Here is a 16,995-nt window from a genome sequence, read left to right on the forward strand (position 1 = left end):
ATCTCACTTCTGAGTTTACTTATTACTTTGTCAAAGACATTTTAATGTAATTATTCTGGTATTCTGGTCTAGATCACAGCCAAAAAATCTCAGCTTTAAGGAAAACCCCTGATTTTACACTGATTTGAACTCCCAGTAGCTTTAAGCACCCAAATAATTTGAATTATTTTTCCATTTAATGAACGTTCTGCAGTTCTAGAAAGATGAGTTCTGCACTTTTGTTCACATACAAAAAGACAGTCTAACAGATGTAAACTATTTATTGAATATTTGCCACCAATATCGTTAAATACATAATCTTGCAGTTTTCCGCTTTCAAGTTAAAATGTCAGAAACAGAACACCAAATATTTACAATTCTTATAAGGAATGTTACATAATGACACATTAAGGCGTAAATTCTTTTGGCTTATAATTCTGAAAAGAATGATAATAGCAAAAAAGTGATGCAAAATCTTCCTCGTGAGATTATGATTAAGCTACAATGTTTTACAAAAATATGGTGTAAGATGGCAATAATCCCATTCAAAATCCTGCATTAGGCCCCCCTGGAGAGGGGCTGATAATTTATACAGTCAAAACTTTAAAATTTACATATAAAGGTACCCTATCCACCATTGAAAAGTACAACTCTCAACATATACAGTTTTCAGGCCACAGTTTTGAAGGTCTGAAGTATCAAGTTGGTTTGATGAATTAGTCGGTTGGCACTTATGAACACATTTATTGCCCTGTGGAAAGAGAAAGACACTGCTTCAGATGCTTTTAGAAACATGGCATTCCATAAATCCAGCATTATTGGCATCCAGGCTTTGAAAATTGGAAGTATATTGATGTCCTACCCTGTCCTGATCTACCTGAAGCTCAGTGCTGGCACCCAGCCTCATCTGCACAGCTAATCCTAGAAAGGCTGTGTTTATTTGGCAGGAACTTAAAGAATTGGGCTCTCAATCATCATTGACATCTCAATTGTTCGATTCTGGGGTTTAGCTAACTAAGAAAAAGAGTGGAGCAGATGACTCAGGGTTGGAACTGGATGATCTTCAAGGTCCCTTCCAACCCAAGCCATTCTCTGATCCTGTGACTGTCAAACTCGTGTTCTTTCCAAAGCCGAGCACTTCACCCCCCACTAATTTCAGAACTGGCAAATATTTCCTGTAGAAATACTAAGCATGCACATATGTGGAAGGAAATTGCTATTTTAGTTATCTTTTTGTTAAGAAGGGTGTGGAGTCACTGGGTTTTTGAGCTCAGGAATGACACCTGTGAGCAGGATGTTCTCTTTGGGGCTGGTACCTCCTGGTGGGAGCAGGTTTCTCACTCAACATGCAGTTCAGACAGATTATAACTACTCCTGATTTCATAAGGATAGGAAATACAAACCTTATGGAATTTCTTACAATACTGCAAATAACTAACACACTTTAAGCTTATGCCTACAATACACAGCACTTCTGTCCAGTAATTATAAAGTTACGGGGTCTAAATTTCTCTTTTTGGTATCATAACCAAATTTAGCCCCAATTTCAGTAAGAAAAGAAAATCAGAATGCTTTGATTGAAGCAAGATAGTATTCCCAGTTGGTCTTAAGACTTCCTTGCCCTTTAGTAATGCACCATCTCCTGGGTGTTCTTAGTCTTTGCCAAGCTCAACAAGAGCTGACATGAAAGGGAGTTCTCATTTTTAGAACTGCAGCACACAGAACCCTTTGGCACTGTCAAAGTCTGAGGGGGATACACTCATCTTCCCAAACAATCACTACAGTGAATTATACAGGAACATGGACTTCAAAAGCCAAGGTGAAGACCTGGAAAAAGCCTCAGTTTGAAGGCTAAAATGTTCAAAGAGAAAAGACTCAGCTGAGTAATTCCAAACACTGCAAAGCATTATAAGGGCCTATAAAGAAAGGCCAATAAAAATGTAAATCAAAGAGAACATTGCACAGATGTTTAGTGTTTGCAAATGATACTTCAAATAGGTAGATTACCTTTTTCAATAAAGAATTCATAATTTCTTTGTCCTTGTATACACACTGAGAAAAACCACACAAGGCCAGGAAATTTAACTTCACAAATTCAGATTCAAAACTAACACTGCATATGGGTGTTGTATTGTGGTGCATTTAAAAAAATCCACTTTCCTCAAAGGCATTACAAAAGAAATAGTATTTAAAGCAGCCACAATAGTCTGAGGACATAGGTACAGAAAATTAGGCAAGTGCTGAAAAAAGTAGCTTGTCTCATTTTCCCCTGTTGATTGACACAGCCTTACTGATGTAAATTATTAGTACAAAACCATACTTACTTTCCATCTTTAAAATAGGTTTTCAGAGTATCACTGAAACTTTTGGAGTATTTTACAAACTCTTTCTTTTGGTGCTCAAGTGCCTGAGAAAACAAAAACATCAGGAGCAGAGTCTTAGTTCACATATTGTTGGGTACAGTGAGAATCTTGAGGTTGAACTGATCAGAAAACTGGCTGACATTACATTTGGAACAGCATTTTGATTCTCATTTTTCTGAGAAGACATGAAGAGATATCATTCTCTTCCTATAAAACTGCCCAGACCTATCACATAACAATTTTGCTCTTAAATCATTATGTCATTGACCAGTTAAAGTCTCCTACTCATCCTCTGATCAAAAGGAAATGCCTCCTCTTAGACTATTTCAAATATTGTATGTGAAGAGTCGCTGCACATACCCGCCGGTTCTGGTACTGGTATTTCTTGAAGACATTATTTACTGTGTCCAGAAGTTCCTTTATTGCACTTGCAATGTCCCTATTTGGAAAAAAAAAAAAAGTAATTGTAATATCCTTAAGTGATCCCATTTAAATGTTGGAATTCAATCCCCTTCTAGGAATCAAATACTTCTTAAAACAGGTTCTACAGAGTGAGTATCAGACACGATGTCACAAGACCAAATGCAAAGAGCCAGAGCAGTGCCCTGGGAATTCAGTGTGGGAATCAGCAAGGTAAGTTTGGTCAAGGAACATCTTAAACATTTGAGTGAGAATCAGGCCTAAATAAAAAGTCTGACCTCTCGATCTGCAGAAAAATCCATCACATGGTACTTACTTGATTGTCTGAAGAAACCTCACTCTGTCATTGATCTCATCAGGAATCTTACTAAGAATCTGTTTAAGTGCTCGTGCTTTTTCATTAAGATCTTGGAATTCAGGTTCTGGTCTTTCAATCATATACTCTACCAAAAAGAACATATTCAGAAACACCATTAGTGTGTCCTCAAGTCTCCAGTGACAGCTAAAAACACTCCACAAAAATGCAGCAGTAGTGCCATGGGATATTTGAAGGTGAACAGCACAAAAATAGCCCTGACCAGAAAACTGCAGTGAATACACTCTGTATGAACCAAAACACAGTGCAACAACCACCTTTATTACTGCACGATGGAAAAAGAGCCCATCTTAATTTATTTGAGACACTGAAGGCACTACACTAACCCAATTCAGTATTAAAATAATTTCAAGCCTATATTCTCCTTCTCTGACAGTGTAACTATTGCTTTTATTTTGAAACAGGGGGGAAAAAAAGAGCATGTTATACTCCACATGCTTTTTTCTGTGTTAGCAATGCAAAAGGTGTACTGTGCACCCACAGAAATATAGTCCTTAACATTCATTTTCTTTTTTTCTCTTATTATTTAAGTATGGTCTTCAGGAAGATTCAACTTCTCCTAAAGAGGTATTCAAGAAATGCAAATTTTCTTTGACCCTGCTAAAAAAAATTGTATTAAGAAACAAATAATCTCTTCTGAAAAAAAGGCAGAGAAATGCCTATTTCTAGTTAGCAGTGTAATTAAAAATCCAGTTATTCAACATGAGATTTATTACCTTCTACATCATCAGCTGCCATACGCAGAAGAGACTCCGTGAAGTTCACGTCCACACTTTTTTTCTCCAAGATTTTCATGATGATGTCCTGTGTAAGACCTGGATTTTCTTTTTCAGCCTGTACAGTAAAGCAAGTTGTTACTCTGAAATATGCAATGCCTGAATGTTGCAAGCACAAAGGCAGATTTTCATGTACCTCGCTTCAGATACTGCAGGAGTTTGCCAGAAACTTCAAATTCTAATGGTTTTAGAGCAGTAGATTACATTGAAAACCATTTTGCCCACTACAACATTCATTATTTTGGGCTACATCACTGATTTGGTATAAATAACTTTTCCAATAAGCTTTTCCACTCGTTTCAATTTGAATGAGAAAGGTTTTCATGAATTTCTATATCCTGTTATATTTTCATAAACACTAAGCTTTGAGACAAAGACATTGTATCCACTGGAATTCAAGTCACTCCAAGCCAGGTGCTGCTCCCCCACCTCCCACGGGACATTTTATAAACGTGCCTCTTACGAATCACATCATATGCTCAGACATCATTTGGGAATCGCTTTTTCAGTAAAAAAAACAGCTTTTGATTGATGATATATCTAAGTAAAACTAAGCTAGAGCTCAGCTAACACTGGAGGTGTTCCCACTACCTGTGCTGCTACTAAAAAAACTGCACTATGTGGAATAAGAATGAGACTGTGGGGTGGGTTTTTTTGCTACCAATATCTCAGTTTTGACATTATTTGCACCCAGCTCAGCTCCTTATCATTAATTGTAAAAACATTTAGCTTGCATGAGCTCTAGCTGAGACTTCAGATTGTCAAGGTACACTTAGATTTAGGCTTATAAACAGGCACCTGCAATGTAGTTGCACAGCTCACATGTTAAGATTTGTCATGCCTGCAATTATTTTTGTTTTAGGAATTTCAAAAGATCAGCACTTCAGTAAAGGAGGATAAAGGAATTTTCACCCGTCAGGAATATAAAAGTTACAAGTCTCTTTTTTCCATTTACTGCTGGATGCAGACACAAGCACTGAACTTATCTTCATCCACAAAAAATTCCCATTATCACTCACTCTGTAAAGCACTTCCAAAGCCTGCTGTGTGTCTACTGCTCATGAGCACCTCTGCCACATAGTCTTGGCAATTTTAGACTAAGTATATTATTTATTCACTGACTGCTTCCTCATTTAAGCTTTTGTACTATACGGACAAGACAAAAGTCTGTTTAAAATGTCTCAAGTGTTTCATTTAGATTTCTTCTACTCATAACATCAGACCTCTCAAACTTACAGCCCATGCAATTGTCTACTTCACTTTTAGAAGTGCTGGATCAAGGCTGGAGTCTTCAGATGCAAAGACAAGGACAGAAGAAAGCTGACTTTTTAGCTTTACTGTATATGGTTTACCTTTTAAACAATCATTCTTCAAAACAAGTTACTTCTCACCTTAATAAAAGCTGCTCTCAGCGTCTGAGCTGCAGACAGGTTTACTCTTTCTAGCTGCAATGAAAGTTTAGAATTGTTAGGAATTCTGAGGTTATTAGAACAAAACAAGTCAAACACTCATGCCCTGCCTTACACACATAATGAAACTGGGAACTGACAGAGGCTTTTAAATTACTGGTGTCACTTGAGAGATACTAAAATGTTCAATCCCAAAGGAAAGACTTCCCCCTCCTCAAATCAAATATGTCACTGGATGTATTTTGCAGCAGAAATGTCACAGAAGTTTTTGAGAGCATCTTGCCAATCTCTGATACTCACAGAAAATCAAATATCCTATTAAATTACAACCATTAGCAGTAAAATTAAAATGTTCACAAGTATGTGTTTGAGTGTATGTTACTTCCTGCCACAGAATACCAGACCTGGCATTTTTGTGAAAATCCTCTGTAAAAGGTAAGAGAAAAGATCAGGGCCGAGACATCCAGCAACCTCTGAAGAGCATGAAATAGTATTCATGGAAAAAGGGTAAAACAATGCATGGGAAGGAGATGGTGTCAGACACAAAGCTTCCACAGCCAAAATGAACAACCTGCTACTATGCCCATGTTTCCCAAAATAAAGGGGATTGTTAAATTCAAGCAAACTGCAGCTCACCTCATTAAAGACCGGGTACATGACAGCATAGAGAGGCATGGAAACCATAGAAGTGGTCTCTGCTTCATTCTTCATCTCTTCCATTGTCATCCTCATTCAAAGAGCCACTTCTCAAGGAAAACACTATAGAAGCAAAAAACTCCTCATTCACTGAAATGTTTCTTCTTTTTCCTCGTCGTGCAAGAATACTTGAAGGGCTTGAAAAACGTATTGTCCTTAGGGCGTGAGGGAAAAGACAAAACAAACACAACAGTTACAAACACTCGTGACTGGCAGGTTCTAAAAATGAAAACACAGATCAACCTCAGCTGGTTACTGCCCAGAAACCAGCAATTCCTTATGACGTGAGTCAAGTAAATATGGAATGACCACTTTGTGTGACTTCAAAACCCTGAAATCTATTAAGTGAAATCTATTGAGTGAATATTTTAAAGAGTAGGGTGCTACCAGAAGTGGGTTTTATTTTCTTCAAGTTCTTATGGAACCGATTTTCCTGAAAACAGTGATTTTGTTTGATATGTATTTACAATAATCTTGCCACCACTCATAAGCAGCAGCATAAGGTTCCTGACAACTCCCCTACAGAAAAAGCTTGAAATGCTGCAAACCCAAACCCCATATAGATGCATCATGACTATTAACATTAGAACTACCTATAAATACCCCATATTTTTGCACATGCATCAAGCTGTGCCTACTTTCCACCTCTTTGAATTCCTAATATTCCCTCTTTGGGTTTATATAAGCTGAAGTCATGTTTCCACTCTGGGTGTGTCCCCAGCTCTGTTCACTCAATGGAAAATTATTGTTCCAGTAACTGAACCTCTGTTTTGGAAGTTCTCCACCCAGTCCAGCTCATAATATCCAACATGGAGCCATCACTGCTCAGACATAGAAAATATGTGGAAAAGAAGAAAGATCACCCTACAGCTCACAAGAAATCTTTGTTCCAGCCTACTACATGTTCTGTTCATCAGATTCTCTAAAAATATTTTACATGACATAATTGAGTTTAAAGACCTGAAGTCCAAGTTAGAAATAAAAATAAAAAGGAGATTAACAGGTTTAATTCTTAGATTTGCTTGGAATATCTGATGCACTAGAGGAGGTTTTTTCCTCCTAACAAGCTTCAGTCATCAGGCATTTGCACATCTGCATAATTTATTGACATTTTAGTAAGAAGTGAAAGAAGTGAAATTATAAGAAACAGCAGAAGCTACTCCAGCAATCAATATCACTGAGAGTGTGAACAGGTGAAAAAAACCAAGATATTTCTTCCAGTTATATTCCTCATTATGCTCTGCAGCAGCTAAAAATCTTAGGGCTGTTTCAATAAAGGAACAGATATTTTTTTCCAGGGCAGGTTTATAGTAGTTCAGCCATAATTACACAAGTGAAATTTGTTATTGATTACAGTCAGCACAGAGAATAATTTGGATGACTACAAATATTATACATGTCTCATCTGAGCTTGTGAACAGGCACTGTGAATGTACTTCTAAGTAGGTGAAGAACTGGTCACACAACAGTTAAAACACTGAAAAAAATTAAACGTGACTATAGTAAAAAAAATTATATCAGTTTTCTGACATGGATTGCTTATTCCAAAATTACTCTTGCTGTTCTAACCCTTCAACATAACACACATGAAAAAGTCCTAAAGCCCCAGAACAGGATTCCCAAGAGTTCAGAGAGGGATTTGTGTGGATACGTCCACATGGATGGAATTGCAAAAATCAGGGTTCTCACATTTTTCTCCCCTACCCAGAGATATTTTAGAGCTGTCAGGAACATGGAAGAACACAAGTGAATATTCACCATTCCTCAAAAAGTGGAATATTTTTCAAGAACTTGTTTCAGAGTTACATAAATTCATGCAAGGTCTGCTCACATGGGGGGGTGGGAACTTGTCTGAGCAAGTTTTCACTCCCTACTGCAGGTACAAGCTGTCCCATTTATTATCCATGAGTATTCCCTGCTCCAAAGGCTGGCATGTGAGGGACAGAGTGGCTGGAGAACTCTTTGTTTTGCTGTTTAAGTCCATGTTTCTGGAAGTTCAGTAAACATAAACTCATGCAAGATACTAATCTGACAAGCACCACCGAAGGCAGCACTCACAGTTTAATTCACTGCGAGGTTTTATCCAGGATTGTGTTCTCAGAGTAAGTTTTTTAAAGAGTTAAATCAGGTCACTGAACATTGTTCTACTCTACCCAAAAGATTTTTATCACAGGAAGAAGGGCAAAAAAGGACAGAATTGCCATTAGATATAATTACTTTGTTTTTATGGGCTAGCAGTACCCACACACACACACAAAAAAGGAAATACTAAGTGAAATGATGGATTTTTATGATGATGAAAACCTATTACACTGTGGACTACCATGAAGAACTCATTTTCTCCTGAAGAGCCATAAGCTATTGTTACTAATCCATGGTACAGCTAAACTCCTCATATAAAAACAATTATACATTATCTATTACCTCTTTACCAGACACTGACACTCCTAAAAAAAAAAAAAAAAACAAAACCCACCACTTTGGATTTATATAAAGATACCAGTGTTGTGACTGGAGAGGTGGATTTATATATACACATGCACACAAGAAATACATAAGAACATCAAATGCCTTTGTTGCCAATGTATGAAAAGAAATATATTCAATATATCACACTGGTTGTTCATTATTCCAGAAACCTCCCCATTTTCTAGAAGATACATTAGGAAGCATCACACTGTCAGGCAAGTACCTGACTGCTGACCCTGCCACACTATTTATCTTTGCAGCCAGGGATCAGCTTCTTCACAGCTTTTGGATGTAACTTATGCACTTCAGGCTTTGCTGGTGTTAAATAGAAAGAATAAAGATCTTCATAAAAAATTCCACATTTACTGGGCTACAGAAAGACAGTTTGTCACAGTTGCACTAAACCACCTACAAATATCCCTGAGGAAGGGCTCAATCCTGGTGAGGGACCAAATCCCCATGAAGTTTCTGTTCTATTATTTAGATCAACTATTAGCAAGTTCACCAACCTTGAAAACGACCTGACTGGAGCCAAAGTTTAATGCACATTATCAGGCAGCCACGAGGAGCTTCCAGCATTTCTTCTGGGATGTGATCAAAAGCAGCTCTGCACAGCTGCCAGCCTGCATGACACTGTCTCCTAACAGCTTAACTTCAGTTCCCTGCTATCTCCAAAGAGCCTTTTCTTTGAGAAGAGTTTACCCCAGTTTCATCTGCCAGCTGGATTTTTACATTCTCAAAAAAGATGGAATAAGATTCCACGAGAAGGTGATGTATTAGAACAGCACAATGGAGTGGTGCAGTTCAGAAAATCCTGGGAAACTGCTGTAAGATGCATAAAAGGTGTTACTCTGCTGGCAAACTTGTTAATTGGTCTGAGAGGGCAGATGAGGAGAAGACAGCAGGACACTGCCAAATATGACACTGTGTGTGAGCCTGAGCTTTTCTTGTGACAGTGATCCCATGGATTCAAATCCATGTATGTGCAATTAGTAGCAATGGGGGAGAATGTACAGAATGACACAGGGAATTTACAGAGAATCTAGATTTGCAAACTGTGCTAAGATGCCAGTTAATACAAGCCTGCCTGCTCAATCTTAATCACCACACACATCAAGAGAGGTACTAACATGGAACACATCCTTTCTCTGTCAGTACAAATCTGACATTCTAACCTTTAAGTCTCAGCACTAAAATATTACCCCATTCAAACACTGAGAGATGTAGGACAGATTTGGAAAGATTCTTCACAGACCCATTCCCCATATCCATCCAGTGACATTTGAATTCATTCAACTGAACTTTGGCAGAAAAAAAAAAAAAAACCTACACCAAGATAAACTTCCTGTGAGCCAAAAAAAGGTAAAGAGCACAAACCACCACCCTTCCCAGGATGTACAACCACCGTTATCGGTGTCTGAGGTGACAATTTGCTTCCTCTGATGTGTGTCATTTACTGACAGACTTTTAGCCATGGCCTAAAAATCAAGCAGAACTTCAGAGATACTTAATAAGAACACAACCATCACGATGGAACTACAAATCCACAAAATCCACACCTGTGCATAGGCCAGGGTGAAAACAAGCAAGGTGTTCACCAAAGAAAGGTGTTTGTGTAACACTATTTCTGAAACAGTGAAAGAAGAGGGCAGACTCTCCTCATTTCGACTGTTTTAAAGAGTTTTAAACCAACAGAAATATTTGGCATCAATTGGCAGGATTTCAATCTTCAGTTGTGTCATCAGCAGATCTAATTCTGCACTGAAGTTGTCTCTATTCCCTTCTCCAGGCTCCATCCACCTCAGATCTCATAAGTGCTTAGACATTAATATTCTTTTTTAGAAAAGTATCACAGAGGAACAAGGCCTGAGGCAGTGATTTACAAGAATTATTATTTCAATGGTTGGCTTCTAGCAAAAACTACAGCTCTATTCCTGCTAGAAAAGACTGTCCTACTGCCAAGAAGTTCTGTTCCACTTTCTGCAGCGAGGATTCAAGAGGTTTTTACCTTTAACCTGACCTGAGATCCCTGAGTTAACGGAAAAAATAACCTAAGTCCAGGAAGAAGGAGTGGGGGAAGGGAAATAACAGCATAAATTCCATCCTGAATTCAGAGGCAAAGAGCTTGAATCAAAATGTAAGAGCAATGTGGATGGGTTTAGGTCAACTTTGCTGTTGCAAAGTTTATAGAAGAAAAAAAATTGCAGAATATGCTCTCTTAACTATATGCACATCCCACACATAGCTTGGTAACTATGTTTCTCTTATTAATGGTCACTTAAATTAAAAAAAAAAAAACAACAAAAAACCACAAAACCAAAAAACCTACATCTCTTTTTTTGTCAGATGTTACCTTACCTGCCCAATTTCAATTATTTCCCACTGCATAACTTTGATTGTATTATACAAAGCTTCAAGGCTTTGTGCTTCAGATACAGAATTACTTTCCTTCTTTTTAAAACTGTATGAGTGAATGCCCTGGGATTACCATACAGATCAAACCTCAAGATAACAATCTCTGTATTTTAAAATCAGCAAGGATAACAAGGAATTTCAAAAAGGCAGGCTAGTGCACTGATTCCATATTCTACTAACTCTCACAGCCAGCAGTTTCACTGAAGAAGAATGTCACCAGAATAGAGTATTGAATTTTTGGAAGTGCCTTTAAAGTGTCTGGAACAGAGAGATGCAGTTCTCAAACATCCCCACACACGTGTAACAGCCACTTGCAAGTTGAGCTCACTGACAAAGCAGAACTGCTTATGCGTTTTATTACTGTCAGAACAATTCTATGACTAATTCAGAAATCAGACAAACCAGCGATAAACCCAAGATGCCTAATTATAGAACCATAGCAACAAAGTCCAAGCCTAAACTGAAGTCAGGCTTACAATTAGTTCATATTCCTTTGATGGACGTCAAAATGGAAGTGATTTAGTCTGTCCTAACACATCCAGTTTGTGTCTAACGTGAGAACCCACAGCCTGTGCTCCAGTTCCACTAGTCAGCAACACTAAAACTGTTATACAGCATAACTGAAACAGGCCGTGGTTGTTAGAATATATAATCACAACAACATACCCCTGTTTCTCTTTCTTTTTCACCTCCTTGGGAATGTGAAAGTGAACCTATTTATCAAACACCACCAGGTATGACACAGCTCCGAACACGTAAACAAATCCCAGGGGACAATTAGTTCCTCTGATAACAGGAACAGCACAAACCTGGCTCAAGGTTTGAGCCATCCAGTGTGTGTGAGACACAGGAGAGGAACCAGCCAAACTCACCAGTTCAGTGAGCACCTTAATGGGACACCCAAGCCCTGACTGCTCAGTCCCTAAGGGGGGCACAGCCCAGGGGACCCTGCTAAGAAGGAATCGGGGAATCACAGAATCAAATAGGTTGGAAAAGAACTCCAAGATCATCGAGTCCAACCTCTGACCCAACACCACCTTGTCACCCTGACCAGAGCACCGAGTGCCAGGTCCAGCCTTGCCTTAAACACCCCCGGGGTCGGTGACTCCACCACCCCCCTGGGCAGCCCCTTCCCCTATCTAATCACCCTCGACATGAGGAATTTCTTCCTTATGCCCAACCTCCCCCGGCGCAGGAAGGAGCCGAGGTGCCCTTTCTCCCTGCCCGCCGCAGCCACCTGACAGCGCCCGCTGCGAGAGGACGAGCTAAAAATAAATGCACACACAAAAATAAAACACATCCGGGCCTGCGCCTGCCGGGCCCGGGCCGAGGGAACCGGGAACCGGCACCAGGCCGGGCACGGGGAGGGCCCCGGAGCCCCGCGGCCGCGGGAAGGGCGAGGGGAAGGACGAGCCCTGCCGGGGCCGGGGGCAGGAGGAGGTCACCGCCCGGCCGGGAGGGCAGGGGACACCCCGCACACCTTCCCCGCACGGCCAGGCCGCCCCGGCCGCTCCCTGAGCGCGGCCGCGGTGCCGGAGGAGGGTTTAATTCGCAGCCCCTCTCGCAGCCCCGCAGGGCGCGGCGGGCCCCGCGCCCGCCCCGCGGAGCGCCGGGCAGGGCAGGGCAGGGCTCGGCTCCTCACCTGCCCCGGCCCGCCGGGCCCCGCCGCTCCCGAGGGGCTTCGCCGCCGCCGCCGCCGCGCCGGAAGCGCCCGCGAGGAGCAGGAGGAGGAGGAGGAGGAGGAGGAGAAGGAGGAAGACCCGCGGTGTTACCACACACCAGGCGTTGTCCGGAACCGCGCGCGGGGCCCTGGGGCTCGTAGTCCGCGCTCCGCGACCACAAGCCCCACAATGCCGAGCGGGGCGGGGGCGGGGGCTGCGCGGGGCGGAGCGGGGCGAAGGCACTACCCCGGGCGGCGGCGGGCGGAGCGGGGCACAGCGGGGCTGAGCGGAGCCGAGCACAGCCCAGCCCGGCAGAGCCGAGCCCAGCAGAGCCGCGGCGGAGCGCGGAGCGGCGGGCGCACCGCCGGGCAGCGGGCAGGGCGGCGGTGGTGCCGGTGAGTGCGCTCGTCCCGTGGCGGGTCTGTCTGTGCGAACACACCGGGCGGCTCTAGTTTATTTGTTATAAACGAGCGAGGCTCCCCGCTCCGTGCCGGTGCGGAGGAGCCGCTGCCCGTGCGGGGGTCGCCGGCGCTCTCTCAGCACCTGAGGGAGGGACGAGCATGGGCTGCGCCCGCCGCTGCGGCGGGAGAGGGGCGGTCGGGATCGGAGCTGCTTCCCCGCGGGATAACCCAAAAGGAGTGGGAATCAAGCCGAGAACCCCCTCAGTCAAGCCCAGGGACCCTCAGGTGCTCGCTCACCTGCTGCGGGCAGCGAGGGCAGGGACGCGCTCCCTCCCCCGCCCCCGGGGGTCCGGCGGGAGCGCTCCAGCTGGAGTTGGGCTGAGAGGAAAGTCGTGCCCAAACACCCGCCCGGGGTGTCCCGCGGGTCGGGCTGGCTGTTCCCGGCCGTTCCCAGCCCGCAGCTGGGCTTCCAGAGCCCGGTTGCGAGGGGCTGCTCCCGGCTGTGGCACCCCCGATCCTGCCGGCTGGCTCAGCGCGCCGCAGACCGCGTGTGCGCCGAGCGTTCTGCATTTTGGCCATTAAAACAACCAAACTTGTGTGTTATTTGTCGAGGTAACGCTGTTACTTGTAATCTTTGAGCTTTAAAGTTTTACGTTACGTTGCAGAAAGAACTCGATTATTAAAAATTAATATTAAAAATTAATGGTAAGGCATCACCTCAGTTTTGCGTTTCTGATGCATCACTGTTAAAACTCTTTTTTTTTTTTATTTTTTTTATTTTTTTTTTAAATACCGGTCCTTATTACCTAACGTTAAGGCACATGAATTCCCCAATGTGAACATGCGGATGAGCAGCTTCAGCGCTGAACTTGTCAGGCGTTGGCTGCAACTTCTTGCGGCACTGATGGGAGAGATGGGAAGAGTTTGATACCTGTGGGAACAGATGGATCATGTGCAGGTGTCCCTGCGTGTTACCTGTCCCCACGTCCTCCACTTACCTCAGCAAGAACAGTGTGTGTGGGGGAAATAGAGGGAAAAAAAGCACCTGGGTTGTTGCACTTTAAAACATGTGTGCATTTTCTCCTTCCCGCACCAGCTTGTTTTAATCAGACTGTGTATCATCTCTCGTATATCAAATGCTCCACACATCTTGGTATTAAAGGGCTGCTTAAAACCTGCATAATGTGTATGAGTTTTGTACTGTTAATCACCTTCGAGCTCTGATTCCTCAATTCTCATCTCATTTTTGGTGTAGTCTAATGGAAAATGATGCCATTCCAAGTAGGTGAGAAGTGTTTACCGAAATGTCGTAGCATAGATTGAGCCGAATAAATGCCTGTTAATGGTGTTTTATTCTTTCAGTGAAAATTGTACATTTTAAATAAAGCTACAAAGCTGCAGTCCTGCAGCTGCTAAAACTTAAAATAGGTTGTTATCCCCCTCCATCAATGTTGTGATACTTTTCCAGATTCTGTTGGGTTTTGGTTGTTTGGGGGGTTTTTTAAGCCATAGCTTAAATCCATTGAAGTTTTTAGAATTACTGTAGCTTGGTTGAGCATGATGAGGAATAGTAGCCCAGGCAAGGGAGGGAGGAGAAAAAGGTTGGTGGCTGTTTCTTTGAGGTAGGTGTTGTCTACAGAATTACACAGGGCAACCTGAGATGTGATGATACAATGTGAAGGCTTGTGGCAATGTGAAGTTTCCTGTTAAATGTAGTCATGAGTTCCAAAATTTTTCCTCGTGAGACTGCCTATCCTGTATTCTCACATCTTCTAATTGAGTTAAGAGTTTTTAAATTTGCTTTTGAGTTTGTCTCCCCATCTACCATTGTAAGCGAGCAATTTGTCCACACGAGTGACAGCTTCATGAATACTTTCACCTACATCTGCCTTCATGTTCGAGGCTGACACCCCACAATATGCTGTGTGTCTGCTGGCCTTTGGCATTCTTTAGCTACAGCACTGCTGGCTGAAGTTGATTCCAAGAACAGCCAGGGATAAATGCGGCTCGGAGCTGCTCAGTGTCTGGCTCCCTGCAGGAGCACACCGAGATGGTTTGGGGTTTGTTTTTAAGGTTTGGGTTTCTTCTTACCTCCTCTCAGATGGAAGAATGTGTATATGTTCATACAGAATCTAGTAGAGTTCTAGGAACCCTACATTGTTGTAATGACCCCCTTGAAATTTATTCTGTAGATGTAAATGTATTTATGTGTGGCTTAATTCAGTTTATAATCTTGTGTATCGCAAAATGTAGCAGTGGAGATGGGTTAGTGCTAGTAGGATCCTTCACATCAAGATCTGGCCACTCTTAGCTCTTTAAAGGCCTTTTTAATTTCTCAAAATTTCAGATTTGTTTTTGGGCTGCTCATCATCCATGAAGACACATTTTTGGCATGCCTGAATACCTTTTAAAATAAGCTCTAACAAACCGTGTTCTGTGTGGGCAATACATTATTCTGTCTTTGTAAAGCACAGGCTGAGTAGGAATTAATACAGGGTACATCTGTCCTGTGCTCAGTCTGCAGGCTGTCCTCATCTTAATTAAGCTGTGTATGTTAAAAACTGGTGTGCAAACGTGGCTTTAAAGTTTAATGTCTGTTTTTCTCTATTTTATGTACACTTGCATATCTCAGATGCAGTGTAGTGGGCAGATGGTAGGGAGAGACGTCTGTAATTAGTGATAACTTTGTTTTTTTTCTCTAAATGTACGAAAGACCAGAGTAGTTAACTTAAATTTCGAAATACCTTTAAAATTCTTGAGTTTAATTCATGTCTTTTGAACGTGGTCTTGTGAATTGAATGACTAAAGGTTTGCAGAACTTGGGGATGGGGGGGGAAATAACGTTTTCCCGCAGTAGGAAAGAAAACGCTTTCTGAATCTTGAATTATTGGCTTGGCAGAAGAACACATTTTCTTTAAACTTCTTTGTAAAATAGTCGTGGAGATAAAGCCATAGCCACTTCAAGACAAAAAGAATAATCCCACAGCTCAATAATAACTGTAAAGTTTTGGATTTATCTTCCCTCTGCTCTTGGTATTTAAAGCAGTACAATGCCAGGGATGTAAGGAAAACTGCATTGATCACATTAAGCATGTATTTATTTATAGTGTAAATACCTTAGTGCAGGTTGTGTTGGAGAAGATCTCTAGCAATACAGTAATGTGAGAATTCAAGTAAGATGAATTCCTGTGTGAAATATCTTCAATTTCCTGACTTCACTCAAAGGGCACCGTATCATCTCTTTTCACTTTCCCTTCCCCAGATTCCATTTCTAAAATGGTAATGGCATATTGGACTGAACAGAAACGTGGATAAGATAATCTGTGCATTTTGCTAATGAGCAAAGCCATGCTACATTGCATTAGTTTGAAACTAAAAGCTTTGATTTCTTTTCTGCATTAGTCTCATCCACTTGCACATATCTGCTTCTTGTTGGTCCCTGAGCTCAGCCAAGCTCAGAGGTGTGTGCTGGGAGCTGTGTGGTGACTCTGCATCTAAAAGCAGTTGGTCACTGCCCTGTGCTGTGTGACAGAGTTCTCTGCCTGCTTGTTCTGGGTACTTCTCAATAGCATCTCGTTTGGTGGCCTCACTAAAGTATCTCTGATAAAGAATTGTCCTTATGTGGAGCTATTAAAATATCAGCTCTAAGGTCGTGTTCTGGTTTGTTTAATACACTTCAGAGCTAATGATTATGGGAAGTGCAGCCCGTGGCTAATGTGATAAAAGCTGCGTGAGTTATCCACGTCTTTTTCTGGGCTTTTGGAGTCGTTGCAAAGCAGCTGCAGCTCTGAGATGGGAAAAGAGGAAATGTCTTATTCATACAAGCTAATGAGTTAAATGTGTGTATGGCTTTTGGGTTAATAAGGTTTGACCTCCTGTGTTGTAAAGGATTTTTGGTTTAGTCGAGTGTTCAAATATTATGATAATTCTTTGGAAATATTTTTGCAGACCTTGAGACTATTCTGTCCATAATGACAAGTAATTTACTGTCTAGAAGGAGGAAGTTAAAACAGGGTGGTTGCATTTAGTT

At 41.9% G+C, this 16,995-nt stretch overlaps 2 protein-coding genes across 3 annotated transcripts in view; one reads left to right on the forward strand and one right to left on the reverse strand.

The window, feature by feature from the left end:
- Positions 1 to 242: 242 nt before the first annotated feature.
- PDCD10 (programmed cell death 10) lies at positions 243 to 12,795 on the reverse strand. Of its 2 annotated transcripts, none has more exons than XM_064665799.1 (8): positions 12,683 to 12,795; positions 5,960 to 6,174; positions 5,306 to 5,359; positions 3,855 to 3,972; positions 3,079 to 3,205; positions 2,703 to 2,781; positions 2,304 to 2,386; positions 243 to 730 (listed from the first exon to the last, which is right to left on the reverse strand). In XM_064665799.1, the coding sequence occupies exons 2-8, from the start codon at positions 6,053 to 6,055 to the stop codon at positions 649 to 651; spliced, it is 639 nt and encodes a 212-aa protein (XP_064521869.1). In that variant the 5' UTR covers positions 6,056 to 6,174; positions 12,683 to 12,795; the 3' UTR covers positions 243 to 648. The 2 variants fall into 2 exon arrangements, with proteins under 2 accessions (XP_064521869.1, XP_064521868.1); XM_064665798.1 differs by having other exon boundaries at positions 12,546 to 12,750.
- Positions 12,790 to 16,995, forward strand: part of SERPINI1 (serpin family I member 1) — a 45,446-nt gene continuing 41,240 nt past the window's right edge. The window contains exon 1 of the mRNA XM_064665791.1: positions 12,790 to 12,959. The gene's annotated coding sequence lies outside the window, so the exon portion shown is untranslated. The remainder of the gene's footprint in view (positions 12,960 to 16,995) is intronic.

This window comes from Pseudopipra pipra, chromosome 10, assembly GCF_036250125.1.
Source record: "Pseudopipra pipra isolate bDixPip1 chromosome 10, bDixPip1.hap1, whole genome shotgun sequence".
In the NCBI taxonomy this organism is placed as follows: Eukaryota; Metazoa; Chordata; class Aves; order Passeriformes; family Pipridae; genus Pseudopipra; species Pseudopipra pipra.